This window comes from Tachypleus tridentatus, chromosome 13 (assembly GCF_004210375.1).
Source record: "Tachypleus tridentatus isolate NWPU-2018 chromosome 13, ASM421037v1, whole genome shotgun sequence".
Lineage (NCBI taxonomy): Eukaryota > Metazoa > Arthropoda > Merostomata > Xiphosura > Limulidae > Tachypleus > Tachypleus tridentatus.
Genome location: NC_134837.1, coordinates 236,982,977 through 237,010,945, shown reverse-complemented (window position 1 = coordinate 237,010,945; position 27,969 = coordinate 236,982,977). Strand labels below are relative to the sequence as shown.

At 34.1% G+C, this 27,969-nt stretch overlaps 1 protein-coding gene across 1 annotated transcript in view; it reads right to left on the bottom strand.

Annotated features, from left to right (window-relative positions):
* The window catches only part of LOC143236487 (uncharacterized), a 60,747-nt gene that overhangs the window by 18,366 nt on the left and 14,412 nt on the right, over window positions 1–27,969 (bottom strand). Inside the window, exons 2-4 of the mRNA XM_076474773.1 lie at window positions 15,196–18,976; window positions 11,653–15,165; window positions 3,832–3,897 (exon numbers count right to left, since the gene is read on the bottom strand). Coding sequence (XP_076330888.1) covers window positions 3,832–3,897; window positions 11,653–15,165; window positions 15,196–18,967 — 7,351 coding nt within the window. The 5' untranslated portion in view covers window positions 18,968–18,976. The remainder of the gene's footprint in view (window positions 1–3,831; window positions 3,898–11,652; window positions 15,166–15,195; window positions 18,977–27,969) is intronic.

Genomic DNA, 27,969 nt, shown 5'->3' with positions numbered 1-27,969 from the left:
TGAACACTATAAAATTAGCCTAAATACTAGCTGGTCAAAATTTAAAGGCCATACTGAAACGGTAAACACAAACACGTAACAAAATTTAGTCATTTGTTTTCAAGCATTAGCGTTGTCAACATCTCCCACTGACATCTCCTGTGTTACATTGGGTAAAAACGTGGCAAAGGCTAAAAAGTTGACAGAGTTTGAACGTGGCAGAATTGTCGAGCTGCAAAAGCAAAGCCTCTCTCAACATGCCGTCGCTGGTGAGATTGGGCGTAGTAAAACTGCTGTTGCAAATTTCTTAGAGGACCCTGAGGGATACGGAACGATAATTTCAAGTTGTCGGCCTAAGAAAATTTCGCCGGCGTTGAGCAGGAGGATTCGACGGATTGTCCGGCAAGGCACAAGCCAATCGTCGAATTAGATTAAGACCCTTACGGACGCAGAATGCAACTCAAAAACAATAAGACAGCATCTACGAGAGAAAGGATTTAAAAATCATAAACGTCTTCAAAGGCCAGGCCTTCTTTCACACCACGAAACAGCTCGGTTAAAGTTTGCTGAGAAGCACCAAACATGGAACGTAGAAAAGTGGACGAAAGTTTTGTTCTCTGATGAGAAAAAACTTAACCTGGATGGTCTAGATGGCTTCCAACGTTACTGGCACGATAAGGATATCTCACGGAGACATTTTCTACACGACATAGTGGAAGAGTTTCCATCATGATCTGGGGTGCTTTCTCCTTCGATGGAACAATGGAGCTTCAGGTTTTACAGGGGCGTCAAACAGTAGCTGGCTACATTGACATGTTGGAAAGAACATCATATTGACTAAAGGCCTTCACTTGTGTGGAAATAACTGGATCTTTCAGCTGGACAACGCTGCAACCCACAATGCCCGCAGGACAAAGGACTTTTTTCATGGTGAATAACGTGATTCTTTTAAACCATCCAGCGTGTTCCCCCGAACTGAACCCTATTGAAAATGTTTGGGAGTGGATGGCAAGGGAAGTCTATAGAAATGGACGTCAATTCCAAACAGTGCATGATCTTTTTGAAGCCATCTTCACCACTTGGAATAACATTCCAGCCAGTCTTTTGCAAACGTTTATATCGACCATGCCAAAGCGAATGTTTGAAGGTATTCGCAATGATGGCAGTGCAACTCACTACTAAGACTTTTTGTTGGGCATTTCCAACCCTGTTTAGGACTTCTTTTTGGTATAGTCTTAAACTTTTGACCAGCTAGTATTTAGGCTAATTTCATAGTGTTCACATTTTTCCTATTAAATGCTAAACAAGTTTTTTTTTTATTTTCCCTTTTCTTATTTTCATCTTTCGAAGCTCTACTCAAATAAGTAGTTGAGCCCAACAACGCAAAATGCATATTTTTTATTTATGCTCGTTAGTCTTAAGATTTTGGCCAGCAGTGTATACATATATATGTATACAAGGATTCATCACCAGTCATTGCCTAAACTAATTTATTATTTATTTATAAACTGGGGGAAGAGAATATGCTTTATATCGAAATACAAGTGATCAAAGAAAAGAAAATAGAACTAAGTTTGATCTTTGAGTTGCAGCTTGTATTTGAGTAAACAATAATATAAATAACTATTATTGTACGAGTAATAAAGGATATTGTATTTGTAGCAAGTTATTTTGAATTGTTAGAGCAATTCCTTCTGAGAAGAATAAAGTAAAAATCACACAAACACAGGTGAAGCTTCATTCTGTGATCAGTGATGATATAAGAAAGCACTTGAGTTTTGTGTTGTTGTTATAATGGATTAAATAGTAATCAAATTACCTATAAGTTTATTTGCTAAATACTACCTTTCAGATTGTTGGAGTCTGAAAAGTATTTTTAGATATACATATATATATTTCTATTCAGTAAAATAACTCGTGAAAATCAATTAAAAATATATTCAAATGTAAACTGGAACAAGATAGTTGGTGTTAGAGTGGATTGAAAGTGGATTATTAAGTGAACACGAAATTTTTAACCCCATTCCATCGGGTCCTTTTCATGTCGTAACTATATGAATGATATTAAATATCAGGAATGGATTATTTTTATGGATATTCAACAATTCATCAAAACCTATCTTAACAACAAAATGAAACTATTCAAAGAAAAAATTTAGAATAGAAGTAATTCCATAATATTTCTCTGATTTAGTGATAGCTGAGCAATAGAATAGATGCGTACCAATTATACACATATAAACAAGTATTTCGTGATGACAAGAAATCCACTTGAAATAAAAATATCTCAGGATGGCCTGAGATAGAGAGATAAGTGTTCCTATTTTCCGTTTACATTAGATCATATGGTTAGAATTTACATTAAGTTATTTTTTAATTTTCGTTTCAAGAATTTAAAAAAATTAAATATTAGAACCTTATTGAAAAAGCTTTTCTGAGGGTAACAATAATGATTGAAATTCAGTTATTGCAAATGAAACAACATCCACACAGCTATTGCAGATAACGAAATATTGTACGTCATTAAAAGCTGTTAATTTTGTGTAACAACATATGTTATGACATCTATTTTCATATCATCATATTTTGATAAGGGGATGTTTGTTTGTTTTTTGAATTTCGCACAAAGCTACTCGAGGGCTATCTGTGCTAGCCGTCCCTAATTTAGCAGTGTAAGACTAGAGGGAAGGCAGCTAGTCATCACCACCCACCGCCAACTCTTGGGCTATTCTTTTACCAACGAATAGTGGGATTGACCATCACATTATAACGCCCCCAAGGCTGGGAGGGCGAGCATGTTTGGTGTGAAGGGAATGCGAACCCGCGACCCTCAGATTACGAATCGCACGCCGTAACACGCTTGGCCATGCCAGGCCCATTGATAAGGGGAACTCCAAGTTTTATATTGTGTGCATTCACTTGTATGGTGTTATCTCGATCAGTCCGGTAACCAACAATATGATAAATTAAGGATAAGTACGATAAATACAATATGGTGCTGTGTCTGAATATGCTGTATCTTAGGTTTTACTGAGATGCCAGTAATCTATTATTTCTTAATTTAAAGTGGCCATGTCTTTGTGACTCGATTAACCTATAAGTGATACCCAAACGTTTTTAAAGTATAAAAATACTTCTTTTGGTGCTGAAAGTTAACATTTTAACAAATAAGGCGTGATTGGATGTTTGCTTTGTTCTAGTTATATAACTATCTTTCATCGTTATGTTTTATGAATACATGAAAGATATTGCAAAAGAACAAAATACAATACGAGGATAATTAATGACCTAAATACTGCACATTGACTTGTAATCATAGAAACAGAACTAATTTTTTACAGGTTCTTGTCTACCTCTATTGTTTCTAGTGTTCAATAGGTTTGATTCATAAATGCTTTAAGACAGATGCCTGTAAGTGTTATTGTTCACGTATACATTAATAAATTATGTACATGTAAATAATGTGCCTAGTCTCTTTAAAAGATTATTGTATGTTGAAAATATTTGTCTATAAAAATTGGATTTTATTACAAAGCCTTATATATAAAAATAATATATGTGTATTAAAAATCAATTATATTAATTTTGCTGCTTATACAAATAAGTAATTCTGTTTATGATAAGAAGTGAGAAAGTTTCTTCGAATAATATATAGCAAACATATTGTGATAATTATTTTTTCTTGTTTTAAATATATTTGTTTAATATTGACCTCCACTCCCAAACTTAAATATCAGTGATAAAAAAAAAGATCGCCACCGCAACGTTATGTCTCGTCAGACGAACAAAAGACACATTTACGATACAGCGCAGTTTTGCACGCTCTCTATCGGTGGTAATAAGAAAACTTACGAAAGCCGTTCCACGGAAAGGTGCCTGTTGATAACTCCGCCCACTCAAGTTGCTTGGGTTTCAACCCTGGTGAATAAAGGTACAGCAGTAGGTGATTTCTTGGTGGGATACCAACAGGTATTCGTTCTTCACGCATTACTGTTTTTTCAGTTATTACGTTTAAGAAACTTGGTTCACTTAATATTCACACATTATACTGATTTCCAGCCTATACCTACGACATTAATCTCAACTTAACGAGCGTGAAAAAAAAATCTTACCTTCTCTTGTTTCAATATCTTTGGCGTTAAATGGTTATCTTGTTATGATATTAACGGAAGAGCATAATTGTAGCTTCTTCTCTGTGACATGTACAGTTCACTACCAACATCTGACTTAAGAATAAAAAGTATCAGATTATATCGTATATTATAAAACAAATTCACGTTATTAGTAGAAGGCGAGGCGCTGAAGTGTGATTTATTTATACGATTTATATTTCATGCATTGTATTTGTCATTGAACTAAAAGTGCATCACTAATTTACAGGCTCTGTGAGAAGAAACAATTAACAAAACATTAAAATTCATGTTAAGAGCTTTGCGTTGGTTTCTTTTGCGTGCATATGTCTGCCTTCAATTAGTGTTGTACCGTGTACTGACGTACTTATCTTAAAAGCGTTATACTGACGTAAATACAAGCAAGCTGTAAAATACGCGCCCACACAATACAGAATTAGGCTTCCACAATTTTAACGCACTAGAATATCATACAAAAAAGATTGTTGTGGTGTGCATACGAAAACATGCAGAGTTGAACTAAGCATCAGTGGCAAAGAATTTTTTTCTTAAAGAAATAAACTTTACATTCACCATTAACCCTAAAATAGCAACAAAGTAAAAAATAAAAACGACTGTTACCACATTTGTATGGTTTAGAATGTTTTATTTCTTTTAGTTTTCCATAAGACAGTACGATTCACAGGTAAAAATAAAATTAAATAACTGAAATTATATATTTCGTACTACTGCGTAACATAGGTGCAGTAACATTTTGTTACAAATAACAAGAATATTTTTTTCTTCAGAAGCAATTTTACAACGGTTGGATAATTTTGGTAATTAAGGTTTTTGTGTCACTATGAAATCCTTAATACGGTTGTAAAGTGCCATCCATATACAGGTGCATGAGTCTATGTAGAATAAGTTAATTTAATCAACTTCTGGAAATGCATTTCATATATTCATGAAAGAATATATTATGTGAAACGTTAGCATCGTGCTCGACACCAGGACACTGCTGAAATTGATTTCTATCATGTAACACTTATTATAAATGCAAACCTCCCATAAAACTTAAAACAATGACAGTGTTTCCATATTTGTGTGTGTGTTTCTTTTATAACAAAGCCATATCGGGTTATCTGCTGTTGTTAATTTCAAAACATTACTTCCAATATGCACAACTATTTGCATTCTAGCCTTTCCTTTTATGACTGGGTGATGCTACCTGCCAGTGGTTTCAATGTCACAGTTCTTTCATTATCAACTGACATTAGAAAGGTTCACGTCGGGAAACTGTTTAGATTACGACCATTTAAGATTAGACGTATTTTGAGCACCCAGCGCCACGAAAAACTCGACCTTTATATGGTCGTTCCCTCTCTGACTACTTTTACGCCATCTATTGTAGTTAATATAAATCGTATGCATAATACATTAGGTTAATGGATCATAAAGGCAACAAATATCACATTATGTTCCTTTCTTTCATCTTGTGTTCATCATATACACTACAAGTTGCTAATGTTTTTTTTGCTTTCTGGTATCCGATTGAAAATCTGAAACTTGCGTTGAAATCAGCTCAACTCGTATAGTTAAAGTGTTTACTAATAATTTCTAATGCGCTTTATGCACTTTTTCGATTATATGTTTCATAATTTATTTTTTCGGACAAATGTTTAGTAAAATATTCTAATTTTGCGGCTGCGAGTCTTAGCTAACTAGTTCAAAAGTAAAGATCAACCGAAAGAAAGAAATTGGGTGAAAGTCCTTACAATACTGTGTTAATTAGGTGTAGGTTCCTTATAATACGATGCTAATTTGTCTAGGCTTATGAGAGGTAAAAGCTTGATAAACAGTATATGAGTTAAAAAGGTGCTGCAGAACTGTATGTGAACCTCTACACTGTCATTAAAGGTTATTGTATTATAAAAGAACACCAATACAAGTCACTACTTTGAAAAGGCCTCCTGTTCTTATTTTGATGTTTTTGTATCGGACGTACAAGCTGACGAGACCTGGGCACAAATGTTGCCTCATCAACTAACGCAAAGTGATGTCAAAACATCTGTATACAGTGATGACGAGAAACCCCCTTGGAGAGAAATGCATCTCGGGATGGCTAATAAAGCAGAGAACAACGTTTCGACCTTCTTAGGTCAACTTCAGGTTAATAAAGAGAGAGTTTGCAACTAACTGTTGGCGGGCACATATTTTAGAGCAATGGTAAGTTGCAAACTCTTTGTTCTGTTTTGTTAGAAAGAAGTGTTAATACCAACACCAGCCATTATGAGATACAAATATGTAAACAAAGAAGGTAACTTTATTCATTCGAAAAGTAAACAGCATGCCTTTCTATAGGAAAATGTGTAGACATTTAGGTCCGCTGTGTCGTACACTTATGTTGATTTTACTTAATGAAAGCATAGGAGAAAAAGTGTATTATGTCCACGCTATCTTTTAGGATAACAGTTAAACACAAGTCTATATAACACAGAGTCCAGTAGTTTCTCACTGGATTCAACTTAAATTAACATAATGGATGACAATAACAATCAAAGAACTTAGCTATAGCCACACAGTCCCACTTTACGGTTTTCGTCAATGGTAAAAGTGAGAAAATGGCACTAACACTAGATTTGTTTTTTCACTACGTACCACTAACATGACTAATGAGAAAAGGATGTATACAAAAAACACAAAGAAAATCATCAGTTGCTAAAAGTTACAGAACCCATAATTACGGTCAGAGACCTTCCTTAGTAAAACCTTATATTTCCTTCTGCTTGCAATGACATGTAAAAACTTGCTTCTAACGAAACGTTTGTTTTTTTTTCGTTTTTTCACTATAATTGCCTGCAATCTTAACTTAAAGCAACCTTAAAAACTAGTTCTTCGTGGATATTTATAATGTATGCTGTCATTACCTTCGTTTCTTTTATTATTAGACTAATGAGTTAAAAATTAAGTTGCATGTGATTACTAGTAGTTTATCACTAGGCCTATATATTATTCTGTTTATTAACTGAAATATTTATATTAGATATGCAACAGTACTTCCTTGTTCACAGTATAACATGACATTTTGTTGTTAACTCTTTACAGTAGTTACCAAGTAAAAACCCATGTTTACAAACTTTATTGCTTATAATGTTACAAGTTTTCTTTATTTGCTGTTGAGCACAATGTAACACAATTTGTGTTCTACCCACCTCGGGCATCGAATCTCCCTTTTTAACGTTAAGCTAAACCACTAAGGATATTGATACACGGCAATTAAGGAAAAATAGTTGCTGATGCCAAGTTATCTTAGATTACGTTGCCTTCCATTAGAACTAGTAAAGATGGAAATTACGTTATAGCAAATCAGGGTTTGAAATTTTCAGCCTGGCACTTGGTGAAGGCAAAAAGAAAAAAAAAAAGAAAAAGGATATAATCACTAAATGTTTTCCAGAAAAAATCATCAGGAATATTTAAGCAGTCATTGGCAAAAAGTAGTTCTCTTTCTGTACTAATGTGTAACGATAGCAACCAACCAGTAAAACCCACCGCCACATGCTCTATCCGCATCTTCAAATAACGGGATGAACCACAACTTTTACAAACAATCCACAGCAGAAAGTGCAAATTGTGTTCCTTGCATCTTAATATTAAAACCTCTAATTAACAGCTTAACATAAACAACTTATTGTATTTTACTTGAAACAATATGTTGAACAGTGTCGGCCTTGACAGGTGTGATGTAGTTCCTGTTCACTGTCATTCACAAATGAGAAAGTAGCAGCCACGGTCAATTGCAAACAGTATTTGACACCTAGTAGTCACAGTTTAGTCCTACATCATCCAATTATCGAGACCTATTGATTACAGTCTAGGCCTACATCATCTCATTCTGACACCTAATGGTCACAAGTTTAGACCTACATCAACCCATGCACCCAATAATGTAACGTCTTTGTAAAAAAGACAGATTTATTTTTAATTACCGTAACACATCTGTACTAACCTTTGTTTCTCAAAGATTATTTTGCTTAATTTTAGTAAAGGAGTAGGCGTTGTTACTTGTATATCTTATTTGTATTGCTCAAAGAAACAAAGGCGTGATTCCAACAAACATACCTTTTGGTTTTTGATACGGTTGGTATGTACATCCTTAAATGTTAATACGGTTCGAATGTACATCCTTAAATGTGTAAGTGTAGAAGGAATAAAAATTCACACTCCTAATACGTGTTGAAAAGCGTGAGTGAGATGTGCTTTTTGCAAATATAGTGGAAATCATGGAAGCGACATGTAAAAAAATCTTAACCATATCTGTACATCTATCACAAATATGACGAACACACACATCCAACGTATTGCTTAATAAAACTAGATTTACTGAAAAAGGGTCATAGCGCTTAAAAGATTACACGTTTCGGCATGGTTATATACTGTCATCTTTAGACAATTCACAGTGAATTGTTTAAATTTAAAGGGTTAAACAGAAAATCGCGTGACACATTTAACATTTGGGCAGTCACCCATGCCCTGCAAAGCATTACAATTTTATTCGTAGTGATTATGGCTCTTCGATTCCTGGAATGTTGTTTCCGACCGAGTTTCTTTCTTTCAAGTAAGTAATGAACGATATTCGAAGCACCTATGTTACGCAGTCGTACGAAATAAATTATCTGCTTATGCATCGATAAATAGTGTGTGTGTGTTTAAAACTTTAAAAGATATTTAACAAAATACCATCATTGTTTGAGTGTGGGTAATTATGGCGTTTTTGTATCACCCTTATGAAATTTTACTCTGAAAATAGACCATAAAAGACTATGAAACTGGGAAACTGCTTGAATTGCTGGTTACGAGTTATATTTTATACCCTACGACTGTCATATAAATCGAATAAATTTTCTGGTTTAATGTTACTTTAAGAAACGACTAACATGGAAACTACACGATGTCAAACAAAGAGGGAGTGCACTAAAATTATACTTGTTTCTTGTACACCATTAAGTGCAGTGGGCTAACAACCTACTCACTTAAATACTTGCTGAAGAATCCGCAAGCGATTGCGGCCCTATGTTCCTTGATGGAATCTAATGGTGATAACTAACTAAACTTGTACACCATTACAGCTATATATACTTACGGATGTAATCAGGATAAATGACGAAAAGCTCAGTACTGCATGCACATGCGCATTTCGATTTCTTGATATAGTAAAATTTCAAACTATATATTCGGCTAGTATACAGTGCAATCATAGATACATATTCATATAAATAAATATACACAACATTTTTCTAATTGTGTAACATTTGGAAGTTCATGCTTTTGTTGTAAGACTGTACTTAGAACAAATGCTTATTCACAAGTGTTCATTTTAAAAGTTCATTTGAAAAAAACAAATACAGAGTAGACAGCGTCCGTTGTTGAGAATACTTCAGGGCCAATACACATGTGTAAAACTGTTTATATTTATTGTTGAAAGTATCAGTTCTTATCAAAAATACATTTAATAAAAACTTAATTTAATATTTAGAAATACCAACAGAAAATATTCAAACTCACTATTCAGTCTCTCCTTAATCCAAAAAGATATCCTAGTTTATACAAAAAATATTTTCCAGAAAATAAAATATTAGGAACGTTTAAGCAGTCATTGGCAAAAAGTGGTTCTCTTTCGGTATAACATCGTTTTATACTCCTCGGTACACATTGAAGCTGTATAATATAAATACATATTGTGATTTATATGATTATCGGCTTCATTCACTAAATCTCATGACTGATTTCGAGTTAAAATTTTTTGTAAACAGAAATACGTTATTTACGAATAGTAAAGAGTACACGAAATTGTTTTCTGATAAAACAGTGGAACAAATGTGTGTTAAACAAACAGGACATACTATTTTGTTTCCAGAGCTAATACAAGTATAGTGGGACATGTGTTGTTTGAGTGGTACAGACACTTAATTCTGTAAGCCAAATGATGTCTAGATAGTTAGTTGTCTTTATGGACATCTGTACCCCTGATAACATTCAACATTTCAAATTATGTTGTCAGTATATAAACATAAACACTATGTTCTCAAGAGAGGGTAATGATGCGAGGTTTATAACAGATATATTCAGTACTGGACACTGAAAAGATTACCATAACTGATTGAAGCATATTCTTTATCACTACACGGTGTTGTATGTTGAGATTATGTTGAGTACCGGAATCAGATCAATACACAAAAGACAAAGTAAGATTTGAAACTATAACATCCATGTATATATATATATGCTATATAACTATGTGCGTGTGTGAAAAAAGCAGAGAAATAGAAACCCAGGATACAGCTTCGGTGATTTCAGCGGACTGACCAACTCGACTATCGAAACTTCAATGCTAACGATATATGCATAGAAATAACTGTCTAAAATCGATCATTTTCCAAAAAAACTTTGATTGTGATAAGTAATTAGTTTGACCAACCCTAATTATTCTGCATTTATCAAAAATAATGAGATCAATTAGTTTGATAAACAACTGAAACAAAGCTGATCTTTTGATGAACTCAGTACTCTGCTTGCATATTTTAATATGTTAATTGCGAGGTGGTGCGTCACACTCACTTAAGAGCTTTCCAGATCTTAACGTTAAACGGAAAGTTGCGTGCTGGACCTTGATAATTACTGGTAACAACCGAAAAATAAAAGGTTTGTTTTCAGTCAGAAATGTCCAGAAAAATTACATTGCACACTCAGAGAGACTTGTAGCATTATTCTACAAGTCCAGATATTCACACGCATATACTTTCACAAACAAAAATCATAAGCAAAATCTCCCATAATCACAACTATTCATGTATTAAAACAGTCCCATAAACATAAATCATTCACGTACAAAGACTCGTATCTACTTTCATTCACGCATTAATACTCATATAAGATGTGTAAATTTTTTAGTTCTGTTCAGCTTACCATATAGAGCCTAAGCTAACTTAGTTTGCTATAAGGCTAGTTTAAAAAAAGACTCGGAGCCATCTTAAAGATTATATACTCGTAACCATTGTAAGAGGTCTAAAATGTATTTCTTCTGTTTGTTAACTCAAGCTGTACTGAGGAGCCTTGTATAAGCGAAATCGCAGTCCTCAGCATAAGGTCCGGCGAAATAAAGAATGTATTAGACCTTTGCATCATAGAATACATTTTCAATTTTACTTTGTTTTGAGAATAAAAAAAACACGCAATATAATCATGTACAAACTTACGCAGGCAGAAAATGATTCCCTAAACAGGAACTCACGTATACAGAAGTGTTCAGAAACATAAGTAAACCTCAAATTCAAACAAAAATTGCACAGAAAGATTCAACAATACAGCCATGTTAACTGTTTTCAAATATCATGCATTTTATACGTTACACTGCAGTACATGTACGTGAAATAATGACTAAACTTACATTGAAACTAGTATAAGATGTGTAAAGATATCCAAAGTAATAACCAACTTAACAAGCGTAGGCAACACAATGAGATAAAGAATACAGTTAAAACAACACAGATAACTGACTTCCCACCTTTTCTAGGAAGTGTCTTTGGTGGTGTTCTGGATGGCTTTGGTTTTGTGGGCGACTTTACGGATTGTTTTGGCTGTTCTTTAACTTTAGTTTCCTTTGTCGGTGAAGTCGGAAGTGGTTCATCAATAAAAGGTTCTGTTGATGTTGAAGGAGCTTTTGGCGTGGTTTCTTTTGGAGTTAGCTCGTCTTCAGATTTTTGTAATTTTATTCCTGATTCATGTATTAATATATCTTCATGTTCTTTCTTTGAGGGCTTTTCATCCACCTCTTGCTTTAAATCAATCTGAGAATAGCTATCCTCTAGTGGTTGCTTGGCTGGTTCCTTTGTCGCAATACTGTCTGAGGACAATACTTCGGTCTCTGACTTTTTTATTGACACATGTGCATCTTCTGATAATACAGATGGTTCTTTTAAAGTTCTCTCTATAATATCTTCTGCAACACCTTTATCTTCAGCCAGTTGCGATGAAACGCTAGATGGAGTGGAATCTGGTTTTACTTCACCAACGACCTCTTTCTGAAGAGATTTATCGTCCTCAATCGAAATTAATTTTTCTTCAGTCGTTAAGTTTGCTATATGCGAGTCCATGGAACTTGTCTTATTATCAGTCTTTTCAACCAGAGGGTATTTTGCTTCGAGAAGGGTCTGTTTCTCTTCCGGCTCTTTCACCAGATCCTTATCCTTCAACGTAGTTAGCTGTTCTTTATTTATTATATCCTTTTCATCTTTTACCTTATAACTCGTCACAGTTAATTCTTCTTTAACAGGTTTTGCAATATCCACTTCACTTGCCTTAATTTGTTCTTTTTTATGTGATATTACCGGTTTATCCTCTTTGTGTTCGTCAACACTGATGATCTCTTTTACTTTCTCCGTATCTTTAAGTGATGTTTCCCCTGGCAGCGCTTTATCCTGTAGTTGCACTTCTTTAGCATCCGAAATGTCTGAGGGTATATCTTGTTGTAGTACATGTTTCTCTTCAAGTTTCGGTTCTTTGTCTTCCTGCTTTTCTGTTCCTTTGTCAATATTTCTATTGTTTTCATCGTGCTTTGGTTCTTCAATTTTGCCAGTTTCGTTTTTTACAGTAGTTTTAGCCACGAGTTCTTTATCTTCAAGAGCAGCTGTTACTTGAGTCTCTTCCTTAGGCATTTCACCTTTCAGTGAATCAACAGGCATTGGTAACATATACTTATCTTTTACTTTGTCTATATCTGATTTATCTTTGTGGTCTCTAGCTTCTTTAATAAGTTGCATTTCTTCGTACTCCTTATCCTTTGCTTCATGTTCCTTTTTCAGAACAACTTCCTGTTGTTGGTTATCTTGTTTTACTTGTGTTACTGTGGAGTCACGAGGTAGAATATCACGTAGGTCAGTTTTGTCTTCAACAACTTTTCTACCCTCAGTTTTAGCTTTCTCAAATTCTGAATTATCTTTGAGAGATTTATTTTCTTGTTGATCTTTCACAAAAATGCTTTCCTTTTTTTGCTCTAAAGGTTTAGATATAGCTGTCTCTCCTTCAAATGGCTCGTTAGATTTGTCTTCAGGTTTGTCTACTTTTGGTTTTGCTGTGTCAGTATCTAAAACTCCTTTAACTTCATCGAGTTTTTTACTTTGAATTTTATCCTCCTCTTTAACAGAACTAATTTTGGGCTCCTTATCCTTATCTTCAGGTAAAGTTATCCTTTCTTCTGCTACTTTCTCGACTGATTTTGTTGCTGTTTGAACGTCTTCATTTCCCTGAGATACATTTTCTTTTTCTTTAAGAGCTTCTTCAGTTAGAAACTGTGCAACAGGTTTAATATCTTCAACCTCATTCAGTTTAAAGTCATCTTGCACAGCTGTTTCTATTTTTTCCTGTGTACTTTCTACTTGTTTCGCATCTAAACTAACAATAGGTTTATCTTTCACATGTTTTTCGCTTTCATCTTTAGTTGGTAAGATAGAGACCTTTGTATCTATACCCTCGTCAGCGCTTTTATCATCAGAAATAAACGATTCACTAGATACATCTTTAGTTGGTTCTTCTTTATTTCTAGTAGCTTCTGACTGATCTTCAGTTTTTACTAAGAATTTATCTTTCATAGATATGTCTGAAGAAATATCTGTTGGTATTGTACTTTCGGAATGAATTCCCTTTGGAGCACTCGAAGTGGTGATGGATAAATCAAAGTGAGGTGCTTGAGCATCAGAAACGAATGGTTGAGTACTTTTTGTTGCTATTGTTTGCAACATCTCTTCACTGTGCTCCTTTACTTTGTAATCAGAATGTGTCAGTGGAGTTTCTTCATAGTTTTCCTCTATTTTCTCCTTCGAATAAGCTTCAGGAACTTCTTTGCTTTTTTCAGATTCTTTCTTTGCCAACGAATTTTTTTCTTTATCATCTGTATTTAATTTAAAGTCCCCTTCTTCCTTGTCAGTAGTTTTAATGGTTTCTGCAGTAGTGTGCTGATATTCTGTTATTTGCATTTGGGATTGTTCATCAGTGCCACCAGCACCAGCAGTAGCAGCTTGTTCATCGCTTTCAACCATTTCATCGGATATTTCAATTTCCCGTGTTTCATTAGTTTCTTCAATCTCAGTTTCTTCTCCACAGGAGCTTGCAACTCGAACGAAACGTGGCTCAATTCCTACCGCTATGTGTCGAAATTCCGTTTTAGAATTTTCTGCTGGTTTTAGTACAATTTTCGCACTTTCTTCTTCTTTCGGTTCTATCGAAACATTAAGTTTCGTTTCTGTTAAACTGATCTTTTCCCCTTTTGTTGGTGTTTCAGCTTTTTCCGATATTGTTTCTTTTTCAGATACTATTAGGTCACTTCTTTCACCCTCTTTTCTTGTTTTGATAAATTCACCTTCAGATATATTCTCTTCAAACACTATTTCTTTTTTGACGGGCAACTGAGTCTCTTCTGGCATGCTTTTCACTAAATCATGTTTCTTTTCTGTTATAACATTTTCCTCGTCTTTTCTTAACTTTGTTTCAACCGGAATGACTTCATGTTGGGGTATTTCTTTTTCTAATTTTTGTTCCGTTAAAGTAAGTTTTGTCGATTCTATTGCTAAATCATCTTTTTTTGCTTGTATTTTTTCTAACGTGTCTTTCTTTTCATCTTTAAGTTCTTTCTTTTCTATTTTTGAGTCTACAAAAACAAGTTTCTCTTCTGTTAACGATTCATCCTGTATTTTGGGTTGTCCATTTACAGCAGTTTCCGTCTCTGTTAAAGATAATTTGTTCTGTAGTCGCTCAGTTTCTACCAGAGCAGTTTTCTCTTCTGTTAACGATTCATCCTGTATTTTGGGTTGTTCATTTACAGCAGTTTTTGTCTCTGTTAAAGATAATTTGTTCTGTAGTTGTTCAGTTTCTACCAGAGCAGTTTTCTCTTCTGTTAACGATTCATCCTGTATTTTGGGTTGTCCATTTACAGCAGTTTCCGTCTCTGTTAAAGATAATTTGTTCTGTAGTTGTTCAGTTTCTACCAGAGCAGTTTTCTCTTCTGTTAACGATTCATCCTGTATTTTGGCAGTTGTTCATTTACAGCTAGTTTTCTCTTCTGTCTCTGTTAAAGATAATTTGTTCTGTAGTTGTTCAGTTTCTACCAGAGCAGTTTTCTCTTCTGTTAACGATTCATCCTGTATTTTGGGTTGTCCATTTACAGCAGTTTCCGTCTCTGTTAAAGATAATTTGTTCTGTAGTTGTTCAGTTTCTACCAGAGCAGTTTTCTCTTCTACTGTTAGCAGTTTATTTATATCTTCTTTTGATTTCAATGGTTTAAGCTTATTTTCTGTTTCTAACAGCTCATCTTTTCCTAGTAGTATTTTGTTACAAACTATTTTCTCTTCTGGTTTCATCAGTTCTTTTTCTAATGTCACTTCTGATAAATTAATTTTCTTTTCTACCATCGGTAAATCAGTCTTTTCGGCCATTTTCATGCTGTCGTTTTCTGATTTGGGGTTTACCAAAATTGTTTTTTTCTCTGTTGTTTCTAGTTCACCTGTTTGCTCTTTTGTTTTTACTATTGCACGTTTATCTTCTGCTCGATTTTGCTCATCTTTTTCTTTAAGAACATCCAGAGGATCGATTTTCTTTACTGATATAACTTCATTTTCTGGTTTAGTTTTAACTTTACTATCTTTGTGCTCTCTTTCTGATGTTGAATTCGTAAATGTACCTTGATTTTCAGTTGATGGAGGTATGTCTTTTTCTTGCTTAGTTCTCACTAATAAAACTTTCTCCTCTTGTTGCAGAATGTCATCTTTTTCCTGTAGTGATTCTACAAATAAAAATTCTTCCTTTTGTAACACTTCATCTTTTTGTTCTGTTTTTACTAATGAAGATTTCGTTTCCGTTTCTGATACTTTACCTTTTTCTAATTTTGGTTCGGAAAAAGAAATTTCCTTTTCTATCACTGGCAAATCACCATTCACTGCTTTTTTTTCAATTGAATAATCATCTTTTTCTTGTGGAGATGAGTGGGCCCTTTCTGATTTTGGCTCTGTTATAATAAATGTATTTTCTAACGATGTTAGTTTATCCATTTCTTGCCTTGGTTCTACTGAACTGTCAGTTCTTGTTTCTGTTAGTAGTCTTTTCGAAAGAGTTTCCTCATCAAGAGAATGAAGTTCATTCTTATCTGGCATTACTTTTTCCGAAAAATCTTTTTCTGTTCTCGACAGCTCGATCTGATCTGATTTTATTTCTGCAACTGACGTTTTATCCTTTTCAGGTTTTGTTTCCTGTGAAACAGTTTCCATTTCTGTTATTAGCTCTTCTTTTATTGGTTTGGTTTCAACTGAAATAATCTTTTTCTCCACTTCTTGTAATTCATACTGTGCTGGTTGTGTTTCCAACCTAATATTGTTCTCTAACACTTCATTTGCTGGTTGAGTTATCTCAGGTATAACTGTCATGCCTATTGTTAGCCCATTTTCTTTAGCTGGTTTCGTTTTTTCTGGAGAAATACTAATTTCTGCTACTAACTTTTCTTTATCTGTCTTCACTTCTGCTGGAGTAACTTTCACATCCGTTGCTGGTTGTTTTTCTTTTTCTAGTTGTGTTTCCGATGGAGTAACTTCAATATCTGTTATTGGTTGTTTTTCCTTTTCTGGTTTTATTTCAGGTGGAGTAACTCTCATCTTTGTTGTTGGTTCTTCATCTTTTTCCTGTTTTGTTTCGGGTGGAAGAACTTTAATTCCCATTGTTTGTAATTCTTTTTCTGGCTTAATTTCTCCTAAAGTATATTTAATTCCTAAGTTTTGTTTCACCTCTTCTTGTTTTGTTTCCACTGATTGCTCATTCTTTTCAGGTTTTATTTTACTTGAAGTAACTTTTTCTTCTATTTTTGGTTGCTCTGTTTTTTCTGCCTCCATTCCCTCTAAGATATCTTTTGCAGCTGGTATTGATTGTTCTTTTTCTTTGTTCGTTTCTTCTAAATCTTTCTTTGCTTTGAGTTGTTCACTTACTTTTGGGTTTGCCTCCAGTTCAGAAACTACTTTCTCTGTTAATTGTGTCTTCTCACTACCTACTTTGATCTCCAATAAACCCACTTTTTTTTCAGCTTGTTCTTCTATTTCTAATTTCATTTCCGTGGGAGAAACTTCCTTTTCTTTGGCAGATAAATCATTTTTTATTTTAACATTTAAATCCTTCGATAACAAATCATCTGTTTCTGACTCGGTTTGCTCTTGAGTGACTTTTTCAGATGCTAATAATTCGTTTTTTCCTAATTTGCTTCCCTCTGTAACAGCTCCAACAATTTTATCAGCTACGTCTTCTGGAGTAACTTTCTCTTTTAATTGTTGTTCTTCATATAGTTCTGATTTTAATTCTTTTAAAGGCTCTTTCTGTTGGAGAGTAAAATGTCCATTCTCAAATAATTTTGAGTTTTCTGGTTCTAGTTTGAGTAGCTTCTCTTTAGCGTTTATTTCCGTAGGAATAGCTTGTTCAACTATGTCCTTGTCCTTCTTGTATTGGTTCTTGAAACTATCTTCAACCATCTGCTCAGATACACTATAGTGATCTTCCAAATTTGGGTCTACCGATAAAGAAGTATTTTCATCTTTTTTAGTGTCCTCTTTTTCCTCCAACTTAATTTCCTTTGGATTTGTAAAATCTATGTTTGTGTCTTTTTCTAGTTGTACGGTTTCCTTACTTTTTTCAAAAACTATGTGACTTTCTTTTTCTCGAATTTCTTTGTTTCTATTATTTTCTTGGGCTTTTTCACATTTTATTTGATGGCTACTGGGCTCCGTATGCATTTGAGAATCTTTTAGGTCTGATTTCTTCTTCAAATCCGTACTCGCATCTACAGATTCCTTTATGATTTTGTCATCGAAAATGCCATCGGATTCACTTACAGTAAGTTTCGCTTGTGAAACGATAGAGCTAGTTATTTCGGAGGCAAGCTGATGTGTTGAAATATCACGATCGTCTTCCATTCTGTTCTGATCTGAAATTAGTTTTGATACTTCTAGTTCTTTTTCAGAACGCTCTGTAGTCATGTAATCGAGTTTAACTTTTGCTTCGATATAGTTGTAGTCGGGGTCTATTATTTGTTTAAGTTCAACTCCATTTTTTGACGTGACTTCGTTATTGCTCACGCCATGATCTATTTCCTGCTTTTCGGAATCCTGAGCGAGTTTGGCTTTTTCTGGTAAATTTGCTTCAAAAGAATTTATATTCGTTTCATCTTTTTTTACTGCTTCAGACAAAAGACTTGAGTTATCGATTTTTTTTAACGTATCATCACAAGGCACCTTTCCATTGAGCTGGGCGGAATCCGCGAGTGCACCATCTTTGGCCACTGTTTTATCTAAAAACTTTTCCGACAAATAAGCATCTTTTTCTTTAATAGTACTTTCATTTTTTACATTTTGTGAATCATCCATCGACTCCCTTCTGTTATCTTCCTGCGTAGGTTTTACAATAAAACTTCCATCCTTTTGAATATGAGATATTTTGTTTCCTAGATCTTCAGGAGAAGCCGTTGATCTTGGCTGTTTATCATCACTTTTTGAGATTTCCGTCTCTGAATTATTTTTGACAGTGGAATCGCTTTTTGCTTGAGTGGAATTTGTTTGAAAAAAGTCCTCTTTCTTATCGCTTGTGCTTAAGGTTTTCTTTTCTTGAGCGTGTGTGTAATCATCTATGGCTTTCGGTTGTAAATTGGCATCTTTGTCTGAAACTGCTGATTTCGATTTGAATTTTCCATTCAAAGTCTTTGCATCACATGCTTCAGGTATTGTAGAATCCCTTATTCCTTTTTCTATAGTGCTTTCCTCGGTTTGTTTGGTGTCACCGCTTGACACCTTCTGGTCCATCAGGATTGTCTATTTGTAGTAAATGTTGAATATACGAAATTGTTTTCAATAAGAATCACCTGCTCGACTTACGAAATAAAATTCTTTCTGATCTACAACAAGTTCTGTGCATTAATAATAAACTTTGCACACCACATTTAAATAAACCTGTTTTTAAAATTCAGAATTGTTTATATCCATCATATACGTGTTTAATTATCAGAACTGTTTTCTATAATTTCATAACTTCCACGATTAATATTGAACTTATTATTCACTATTTCAAATAAAAATACAAAAGTTATTAATATCTATAGAGTTCTATATTCTACGTGATATAATGCATTAGAACGTCAAATTATTTATGATGGTAAATGAATTATGGAAAAATGTAGGAAAATATTTTCCAACAAGCAACATCAATGAATCAACTTCACAGCCACGAAACGTCGTTTTAGTTATAAATTAATTTCTGTTGCTGTGAGGATCAACTAACCGATATTATATACATAATAAATTTCGTATGTCGCAGAGACTGATGAATTCATTATAAGAACAGTTTTTATTTATATCTACCTAAACAATTACCGTTATATAGAATCTGATTAATCATACAAGCATTTCTTTTATAGTTGTTTCCAGCATCCTTTATACAGCCATAGGTCTTATATTTGTTTTATAACCACGCAAAATAATTGTTTTTATCACATTAAAATTCGCTTGCTTTGAACGAGAAATTTAAATTATTCGTCTATATACTTTTTGCTTTCGAGACAAGGTCATACGCAGCGGCAATGAAGGTTACAACCGAGACGAGTGGTTTGGTTTGTTTTGAATTTCGCGCAAAGCTACACGAGGGCTATCTGCGCTAGCTGTCCCTAATTTAGCAGTGTAAGATCAGAAGAAATTACAACTACATGTCACCATCTCTCACCATCACCTCTTGGACTACTCTTTCACCAACGAACAGGGGGATTGACCGTCACATTATAACGCCCCCACGGCTGAAAGGGGGAACATTTTTGGTGTGACGGGGATTCGATCTCGCAACCCTCAGATTACGAGTCCAGTGCCTTAACCACCTGGCCATGCCGGGCCTTGAGCGAGTGATAATCAACTATATCTTGATTGTTAAACTTTTTGAAAAGAGGCCTGTATAGTTCAGTAATAGAGGTACAATAAACATAGTTTTTGCAATACAAAGAAAACAAGTTAAAATTAGCAACTTATCACGGTTGCATAAACACTATCCACTTTATGTTAGCTCAATGCGGTTAGAGAACTTAAAAGTAGAATAACTGTACCTATGAACGTAACATAGTAGTTGAGTAATTAGTTTAGGCTAGCACATCTTGCTACACCCATGTTAATAATTGAAAGAATACCGTCGTATTATGGGAAAATATAAAAACAAAGAGAAAGTAGTATGTTGCTTCGGTTTCTGACCATAAATACCCAGTGCAAGAAAACATATGTAAACTTTTTAAGGTTAATTAATTATGACATCTCAAAATTGCGCTATTTATATAATACACATTTCTTTCACTAAATGCCACTGCACTTTATAAAAGACAAAAACAAGCCACGATTCGCTTAAATAGCTATCTTTTGGTAAAAATAAATATTTGCCATAATCATAAAATTGAAGCTAAATTTAAAAAATGGAATACTTCGTGTGATCTTAAGAACTCTGTCAGTGCCTAACAATATAAAGAATATTATAAAAACTGCTATGCAATAGTTTGTTTTGAATTTCGCACAAAGCTACTCGAGGGCTATCTGTGCTAGCCGTCCCTAATTTAGCAGTGTAAGACTAGAGGAAGGCAGCTAGTCATCAACACCTACCGCCAATTCTCGAGCTACTCTTTTACCAACGAATAGTGGGATTGTATGCAATAGTTATTTCCAGTACATATACTTAGCTTTATGATTTACAATGCTACCAACTCTGATTTGCTTCCTTCCAATACTTCACATGCAATAAAACATTAAATCAAATTTATATTCAGGGCTAGGAATTTATGGTAGATTTACCCCGTCTTGATGTTGTTCGGTAATTATTTAGATTTGTGAAAACACGCTATTAGGCTAAGTTGAATTTTATTTCACTTGAAAACATACAACACTTGAAATTCTAAGTAACAGTAGATGAAAATTAAAGAGCGCAAAATACTTTGATAGAGTTATGAATACAAATGATTAAACTCGTAATTGAGCATGAATGTTAGTTTGATATTACCACTAAAAGTGTTTAGATATCATAATGCTTAAATATGTTACAGATAACAGCCGTAAAAACAAGTGTTATACATAAAGAAACTACTATTAAAACTAGGGTACAAACCGCAATGCTGGAAAGATAAGCAGTGCTCTAGTAAGAAGGTATCTGACAAGGGAGGGCCAACAAAATAAACGGGATACATTGTTTATTGTATTAAAACTATTCACAATCCACATAGATTAAATAAAACATTTAATCACACAAATTATAATTTTTTTTAACTTTTATTTTGGACGTTTCGGATTATACATAAACCTCTTCTACAGCTGTTTTTGTAAGTTTGATGTAAGATATTCAAGTTTGAAGAGTAAATTAATATTTTTAATTGTTCATGGGAATGGCCGAACTGCGGACTTGAATAACTATGGTTCACGTCCCACTGCCACAAAAAATCGCGCTCCACATTTTGGGACCGTGTTTTCGTTACAAGTGTGACGGTAATATCATGCTATTCGATTAGAGTTGTCAAAGAGTTCGCGATGAGTTCTTTTGGTTAGATGCCTTCCTTTTCTTTATATTATGAGTTTAAAATTAGATACGATTAGCGCAACAAGCGCAGAAGACATCCGTATAAAAATGAGCAAATTTACCAAACAGCTTCCTGTCACTTATACCCATGCCATCGTGTGTGTGTACATATAAACTCACTCACACATAGAGCCCCCCCCCCCGCTAGTACAGCAGAATGTCCACGGATTTACAACGCTAAAATCAGGGGTTCGAGTCCCCTCGGTGGGCTCAGCAAATAGCCCGATGTGGCTTTGTTATAAGAAAACACACATATATCACATTTTATTTTGTTTTTAATACCTCACAAAATACTTACAACTATCATTTTCACTAATGGATTGTGTAATTCGAAATGTACGAAACAAAATATTTATCTTCATTATTGCGCTGATCTGGGCTAAAATAGCAGTGCGCTACTGTAAAGGATACGTTCTAATATAATAACTTATTTATATGGAGAGCAAAATGAAACCTATTAGAATAGCGGTGTATGTGTGTTTCCTTACAGCAAAGCCACTATGGGCTATCTGCTGCGTTCACCGAAGGGAATCGAACCCTTGATTTTAGCGTTTAACTCCGGGAGACTCTCAGAGTAGAGTAATTTAAACTTAAGCGACAAATTACAAATCCACTTATTCAAGTGTTACATAAAAAATAATTTTATAACTTATTGTTTAAAATCAGGAAATAAATGCGAGCAAAAACAAAAGAATGAAAGTAACTACAATTATTTTGATGGAGTGTACCAGTTATAAGGATCTTTAAATACTTCTTTAAACGAATACTTCGCATTCTATACACATATAATTATTGTGGGAGAAAGGAAGGAAAAATAAGAACTTTTCGGCATAGCGGGTGTTAACACTAAGCCTATAAGAAAGCAATGACATTTATATATGATTAATATTTAAAAGCGATTGAATAATATAAATAAGATTTGTGACAAAGCCTGATTTGTAGTATACTTTAACTAGCTGCTATGACTCTGCAGTTTAAGATATTAAACATAGTATGAAACTTTCAAAATCAGTTGAAAGTGTAGACAATCTGAAACGTATATTCTGAAATTTATAACACATATGTTATCTCTGTTGTAAATAATAATCCACCAATTTCTTATATTAAACTCCGTTATTCTCGAAGATTGCATTGGTGGAAATTCAAGTTAGAAAAGCTTGTTGTTTTGTAGTTAAGTACTGTACTCTGCCCACAGAACTTGTATAATTTAACGTAGTGATTTTAAAATTTTAGTTATAGTATAAAGTTTAATTGTTAACATGTTATTCTCTTCCAGCAAATTATTGTCAAAGTATATGTTCACTTGTTAAGAGAAATGTGGAACACGAAATAAGTGTTAATGTATTTTTCTTTTAAATGAAGCACAAACTAGCTGAGTTGCATAGTGAAATGTTGCAAAGTGTTAACAATGAAAAATGTTTATCAATTGATTACCTTTAACTAACATTTATGATAAATTCGATAAAGGTCGTCTCGCCATAGTTCGACTAACCTGATCTCTGTCGTCAATTGTAACTTAAATGTTAACGCTGTTGATGAAATAATCTTGCACTACAGGGTGTTTTGAATACGTTAAATTGCTAAAAAATTCCACAGTGATGGTAGATATTTTAGTAGCTCATCTTTGTTTTATTGCCAGCTACTATCTTTAATGACAAGATGAATTGTAGTTTTTAACTTATAAAATGACGGCCTGACATGGCTAAGCGTGTTAAGGCATGCGACTCGTAATCTGAGTATTCGTTGGTAAAAGAGTAGCCCAAGAGATGGCGGTGGGTGGTGATGACTAGCTGCCTTCCCTCTCGTCTTACACTGCTAAATTAGGGACGGCTAGCACAGATAGCCCTCGAGTAGCTTTGTGCGAAATTAAAAAAAAAAAAACAAGATAAATTTCTGGAAAAACGCGACACACACATTTAGTTGATTTTGAATCGTTTCAGCTTTAGGTTATAACTTAAGCAAAATATTAAGGTCTTGAGTAACTTATTTAAATCAATATCCTGTGATTTCTTTTAAAAAACAGATTTGTTTCGTTTCCATGGTAATAGTGCCAGATGCAATTTGGTTATAACCGACTTTTCTCTGGTAATGTAAACTTGCTCATTGCGGTCACTCAACTTGCATATTTTCCACTTCAAGCAAAATTTAAGCCATTTACCTATAAAATATGGCTTGTTCTGAATATTTTACCTTTGATAACCTTAAGATATCATATGACTTTTATCTTTACCAATGCTACGATAATTCTGGAAACTCAGGCTTGTTGGATTATCTCGGCCTTAGTAACAATTAGCTTACGTTTGCTCTTGCTAACGGTAGCTCTTTGTGTTGTATTTAATATAATCTAAATAAGTAACTAAGTAGGAACACTTGCAGTTAAGTAAATGGAAAACCATCACAAATGAAGAGATTATCAAAGCTGGAGAATACATTTTGTACTCCCGCTGTACAAGTTTTGACATTGAATACGACTCTTCTGAAATCAAAATAAATCTTTCTTGTAACGGTTTGAAATAATAAAATTAGTGGCACAGCTTAGCAGCGTCAAAAGCATACTTTTCGCTATCAAGTACTTTTTTGGAATTTAAGAGAAGTTTAGCACATTATTTGAAGTTGGACGTGTTCATATATACGTTCAAGTTTAGGGTTGGAAATAAACTTAGATTTTTCGAGACAAGGCCAAGCATGGTCTCAGTTTATTTGAAGCTGAGGTCACGTGAGTCGCGTTTTCTACTGCTAAAATAAAATCGTGGTCCGCTCTTTGACGCTGGGAACATAGGAGTGACCGTCAAATCCCACTTTTTGGTCTGACAAGAGCAGTCCAAAAATTGGCAAGGATTGTTGTCAATTAACTGCCTTTTTCTACAGTCTATCACTAACGGCCTCCAATGCAACATTGTAAAAAACTCAAATTTTCGAGAGAAAAAGATAGATTTAAATTTTATTTTTATACCTGATATACGAAATCCGTAACAGTTTCACCGGTTTGGTATCGTGGTTTATAACTCAAACAAGTTCAAAACATGATTTTTAATAAGTGTTATTTAAAAATATGACATGTTTATTTTGTACTATTGAGAGGCTATGTTGTTATCATTTCTTCTCATATTAATAAAACTGCACATTTCCTATGCAGTGCAGCTGGTTCTTTGTTCGGTAGTATTGATTAATGTGATTGAAGTCATTAACCTATGAAGATGGCTTACTCCGTAGGTTTTCGTACATGACTAATAACACTAAGAAGAAACCGATTTTTTTACTGTGTATTTAGATTGTTATGATCTCGTATGAATAAGTACACATGTTTTTGGAAAGATTACTATTTTATTCTTACTGAGTTATTTTATAGAAAACAACAATATTTATTTCACAAAAACAAAAGAAAATTGTCGGACTGTAACTTTGGAGTGTAATTTATTTCACCACCTGTAAATACAATGCAAACTGAACATTAATTATCGCAAAAGAAAAAACTTTCAAACAAGCATGTTTATAACATTTTTTCCAATATTTTCTTTAGTAGCTTTCTACAAGATAAAACATCGTTCATTAATTTTGTGAGCATTTTAAGTAGAACATCTTCAAACTGTTTATAGTTATTAAAATTTAATGTTTTCCGCCAGAGTGCCTTTGTACTGTTCATGACACGTATGAATACGAAATGTTGTCATTTCCGGTTATTTAAAATAATTTTCTAGTTAAAACATTAACAGAAAAATAAATAAACATATGTTTGCCAAATTTTATGAACTAATCTTTAAACCTTTATTATAATTATATATCTTGCTATCAATTACCGTTATTTTCCATCAAAATAATTGGTGTTTCCGGTTTGTAGTATACATGCCTAATTTGATAAAAAAATTTGGTCTATCAATAAGAAATTTAACGACTATAAAATTAAAAAATAATACCTAAAACGTATTAATTAGGACAACATGCCTTTTTATATTACCTCCCACTGGCACAATGGTATGTTTGCGAACTCCAACTACTAGAAACCAGGTTTCAATACTCGTGGTAAGCAGAACACAGTCCAATAATTAGCTTTGTGCTCAACTCAAAACAAATATTTTTTTTTATGTTAGAGTTCTAGTCTCCGTCCTTCTTGTGCACGTGTAGTGTAGGATTGTTTACACTTGTTTTTAAAGAAAGACTTAATTTCCAGTTTAAGTGCTTTTACACGTATTCAAATTAGGCTTTAAAACACACCATTCTCGAGTTGCTATTATGTAAGTTGTGAGACAAGTAACTAAAGAGATTGTATTTCATGGCAAATAGAAACATATCTTTGCTTGTGTAAACCTTCAGAGTGAAAAGTAGAGTAGCATGCTTGATTCATGAACTGTAACTTCCTGTTGGTCGGAGAACTGAGCTATTGTTGTAGTCGTCAAACTACCTGCCAACATTTTGGAAGTCACAGCACGCAGTTCGTTATCCTCTTGGTTTTAGTTCTGATCACTGTTCTATTATGGCGCTCCCGTAGCTCTCTTTAGCTCAGTAAACTCGAGACGTAATTCTGGACTACTGCTTACCCTTATTAAAGACCGAATAAGTAAACAAACTCGTGACTTCAGTTGAAAGACATCAGTTGAACTCAACGCTTAAGTCTGAGTAATTATGACCACCAGGTTGCCAATTTTATTCTCTGTGCTATGATAGTACCAACAATATGTTTGCATTAAAATGAGTACTAAACTATCTTTGTTATCGAGGAAAACAACTAATTGACTGGATCTATACACGTTGTACTTGTCGCTTCCGATAAGCAGATGGCATGTTCTTATGAATACACGTTTACTTATTACCATTAAACGATACAAGAACTGACGATTACATTTACCATGAATGCTTCGATTTCACATTCTGAGCAGCTGTTAGAGCTGATTGAAAAAGAAACTGGGAGATACGCGTACATGTTCATCCATTATTTTTGAAGCCAGAGATAATTGTTTTCTCAGCTTTGTTCTCTTACATACATTCGTAAATCAAGTTTATGTCAAACAAATATACTACATAATTTTATGACTGTTGACTAAGAAGGGAGATAAGCCTTCAGATTGTTACCTAATTTGGCAGAGACAGACTGTCGTTTATCATTTGCTTGTTTCTCATGCATTTTGAGTATTCTGTAGTACTTGTATTAGCTGTTTTGTGTACGCGCATCTTGTACTTTATAAGTTGTTCTGTACCTCTTTATACATACATATGCTTATTATAGTTCACATCTTCACTAGTTTTATGGATTGTTCAACACACATGTACGCAGTAGCAAATCTTATAGATCATGCAGCTTCTAAGCACTTTTATCTTCAATTATTGTGTTGTCTTAACCATTTTTAAATACGTAAAATATTTGTGAAAAATAATACAATCGTTTTACAAACCCATCGAGTTGTTTATCACTTACAATACTGGTATCTATTTACGACATCGTCCCCCAGTGGCTCAGCGGTATGGCTGCGGATTTCCAACACTGAAAACCGGGTTTCGATACCCGTGGTAGGCAGAGCACAGATAGCCGATTGTGTAGCTTTGTGCTTAATTCGAAAAAACAAAGAACAATTTACGTCATCAGCACTAGTTAGTTTTAAACTGTTCTTTGTCTGTGTAAAACCAGTTTTTGAACCTTAATATCTTTATTATGCAAAGGTCTGGTACCTCCCCACTGGGTAGTGCACGCGTCTCCCACTGCACCTTTGCTATTTCTAACAAAGGAAGATTTGCGATTTGGGAAGAATGCAAGTACATCGGATAAGATATATTGTGGAATAAAAAATACTATTGTCGTTTTACCACTTTCTCTGCCCAAAATATCTTTATCTTTGGTTTATATCAGTGTTAGTTACGTTTTACGAATCGATTTTGAAAGTTCGCTACGTAATTACATGTTGCCACGTGCGATCATGTTCTATTTGAGGACCATCCATTTCAGCAATAGCCCTGTAGTGTAATATCCATTTCAAAAGATTCCGTCGTAGGTTTCTAGTATCTAAAGTACCATCTTCATCCCTACGTGCTGCCATAAGTTATCTTGTATATCAGGAAGGTTTTCCAGCGGTCACTTCAAATATTCAATTGCACAGAAGCCCACAGGCCTTTCTCTGGTGATTTGATTGTTTATTATATGGATTAGCACTAGTACCAGATTCATTCTCCTGGTGCGTGAGGTATGCGACGGTTGAACAAAATATCTTGTGTATTTGTGTCGTTT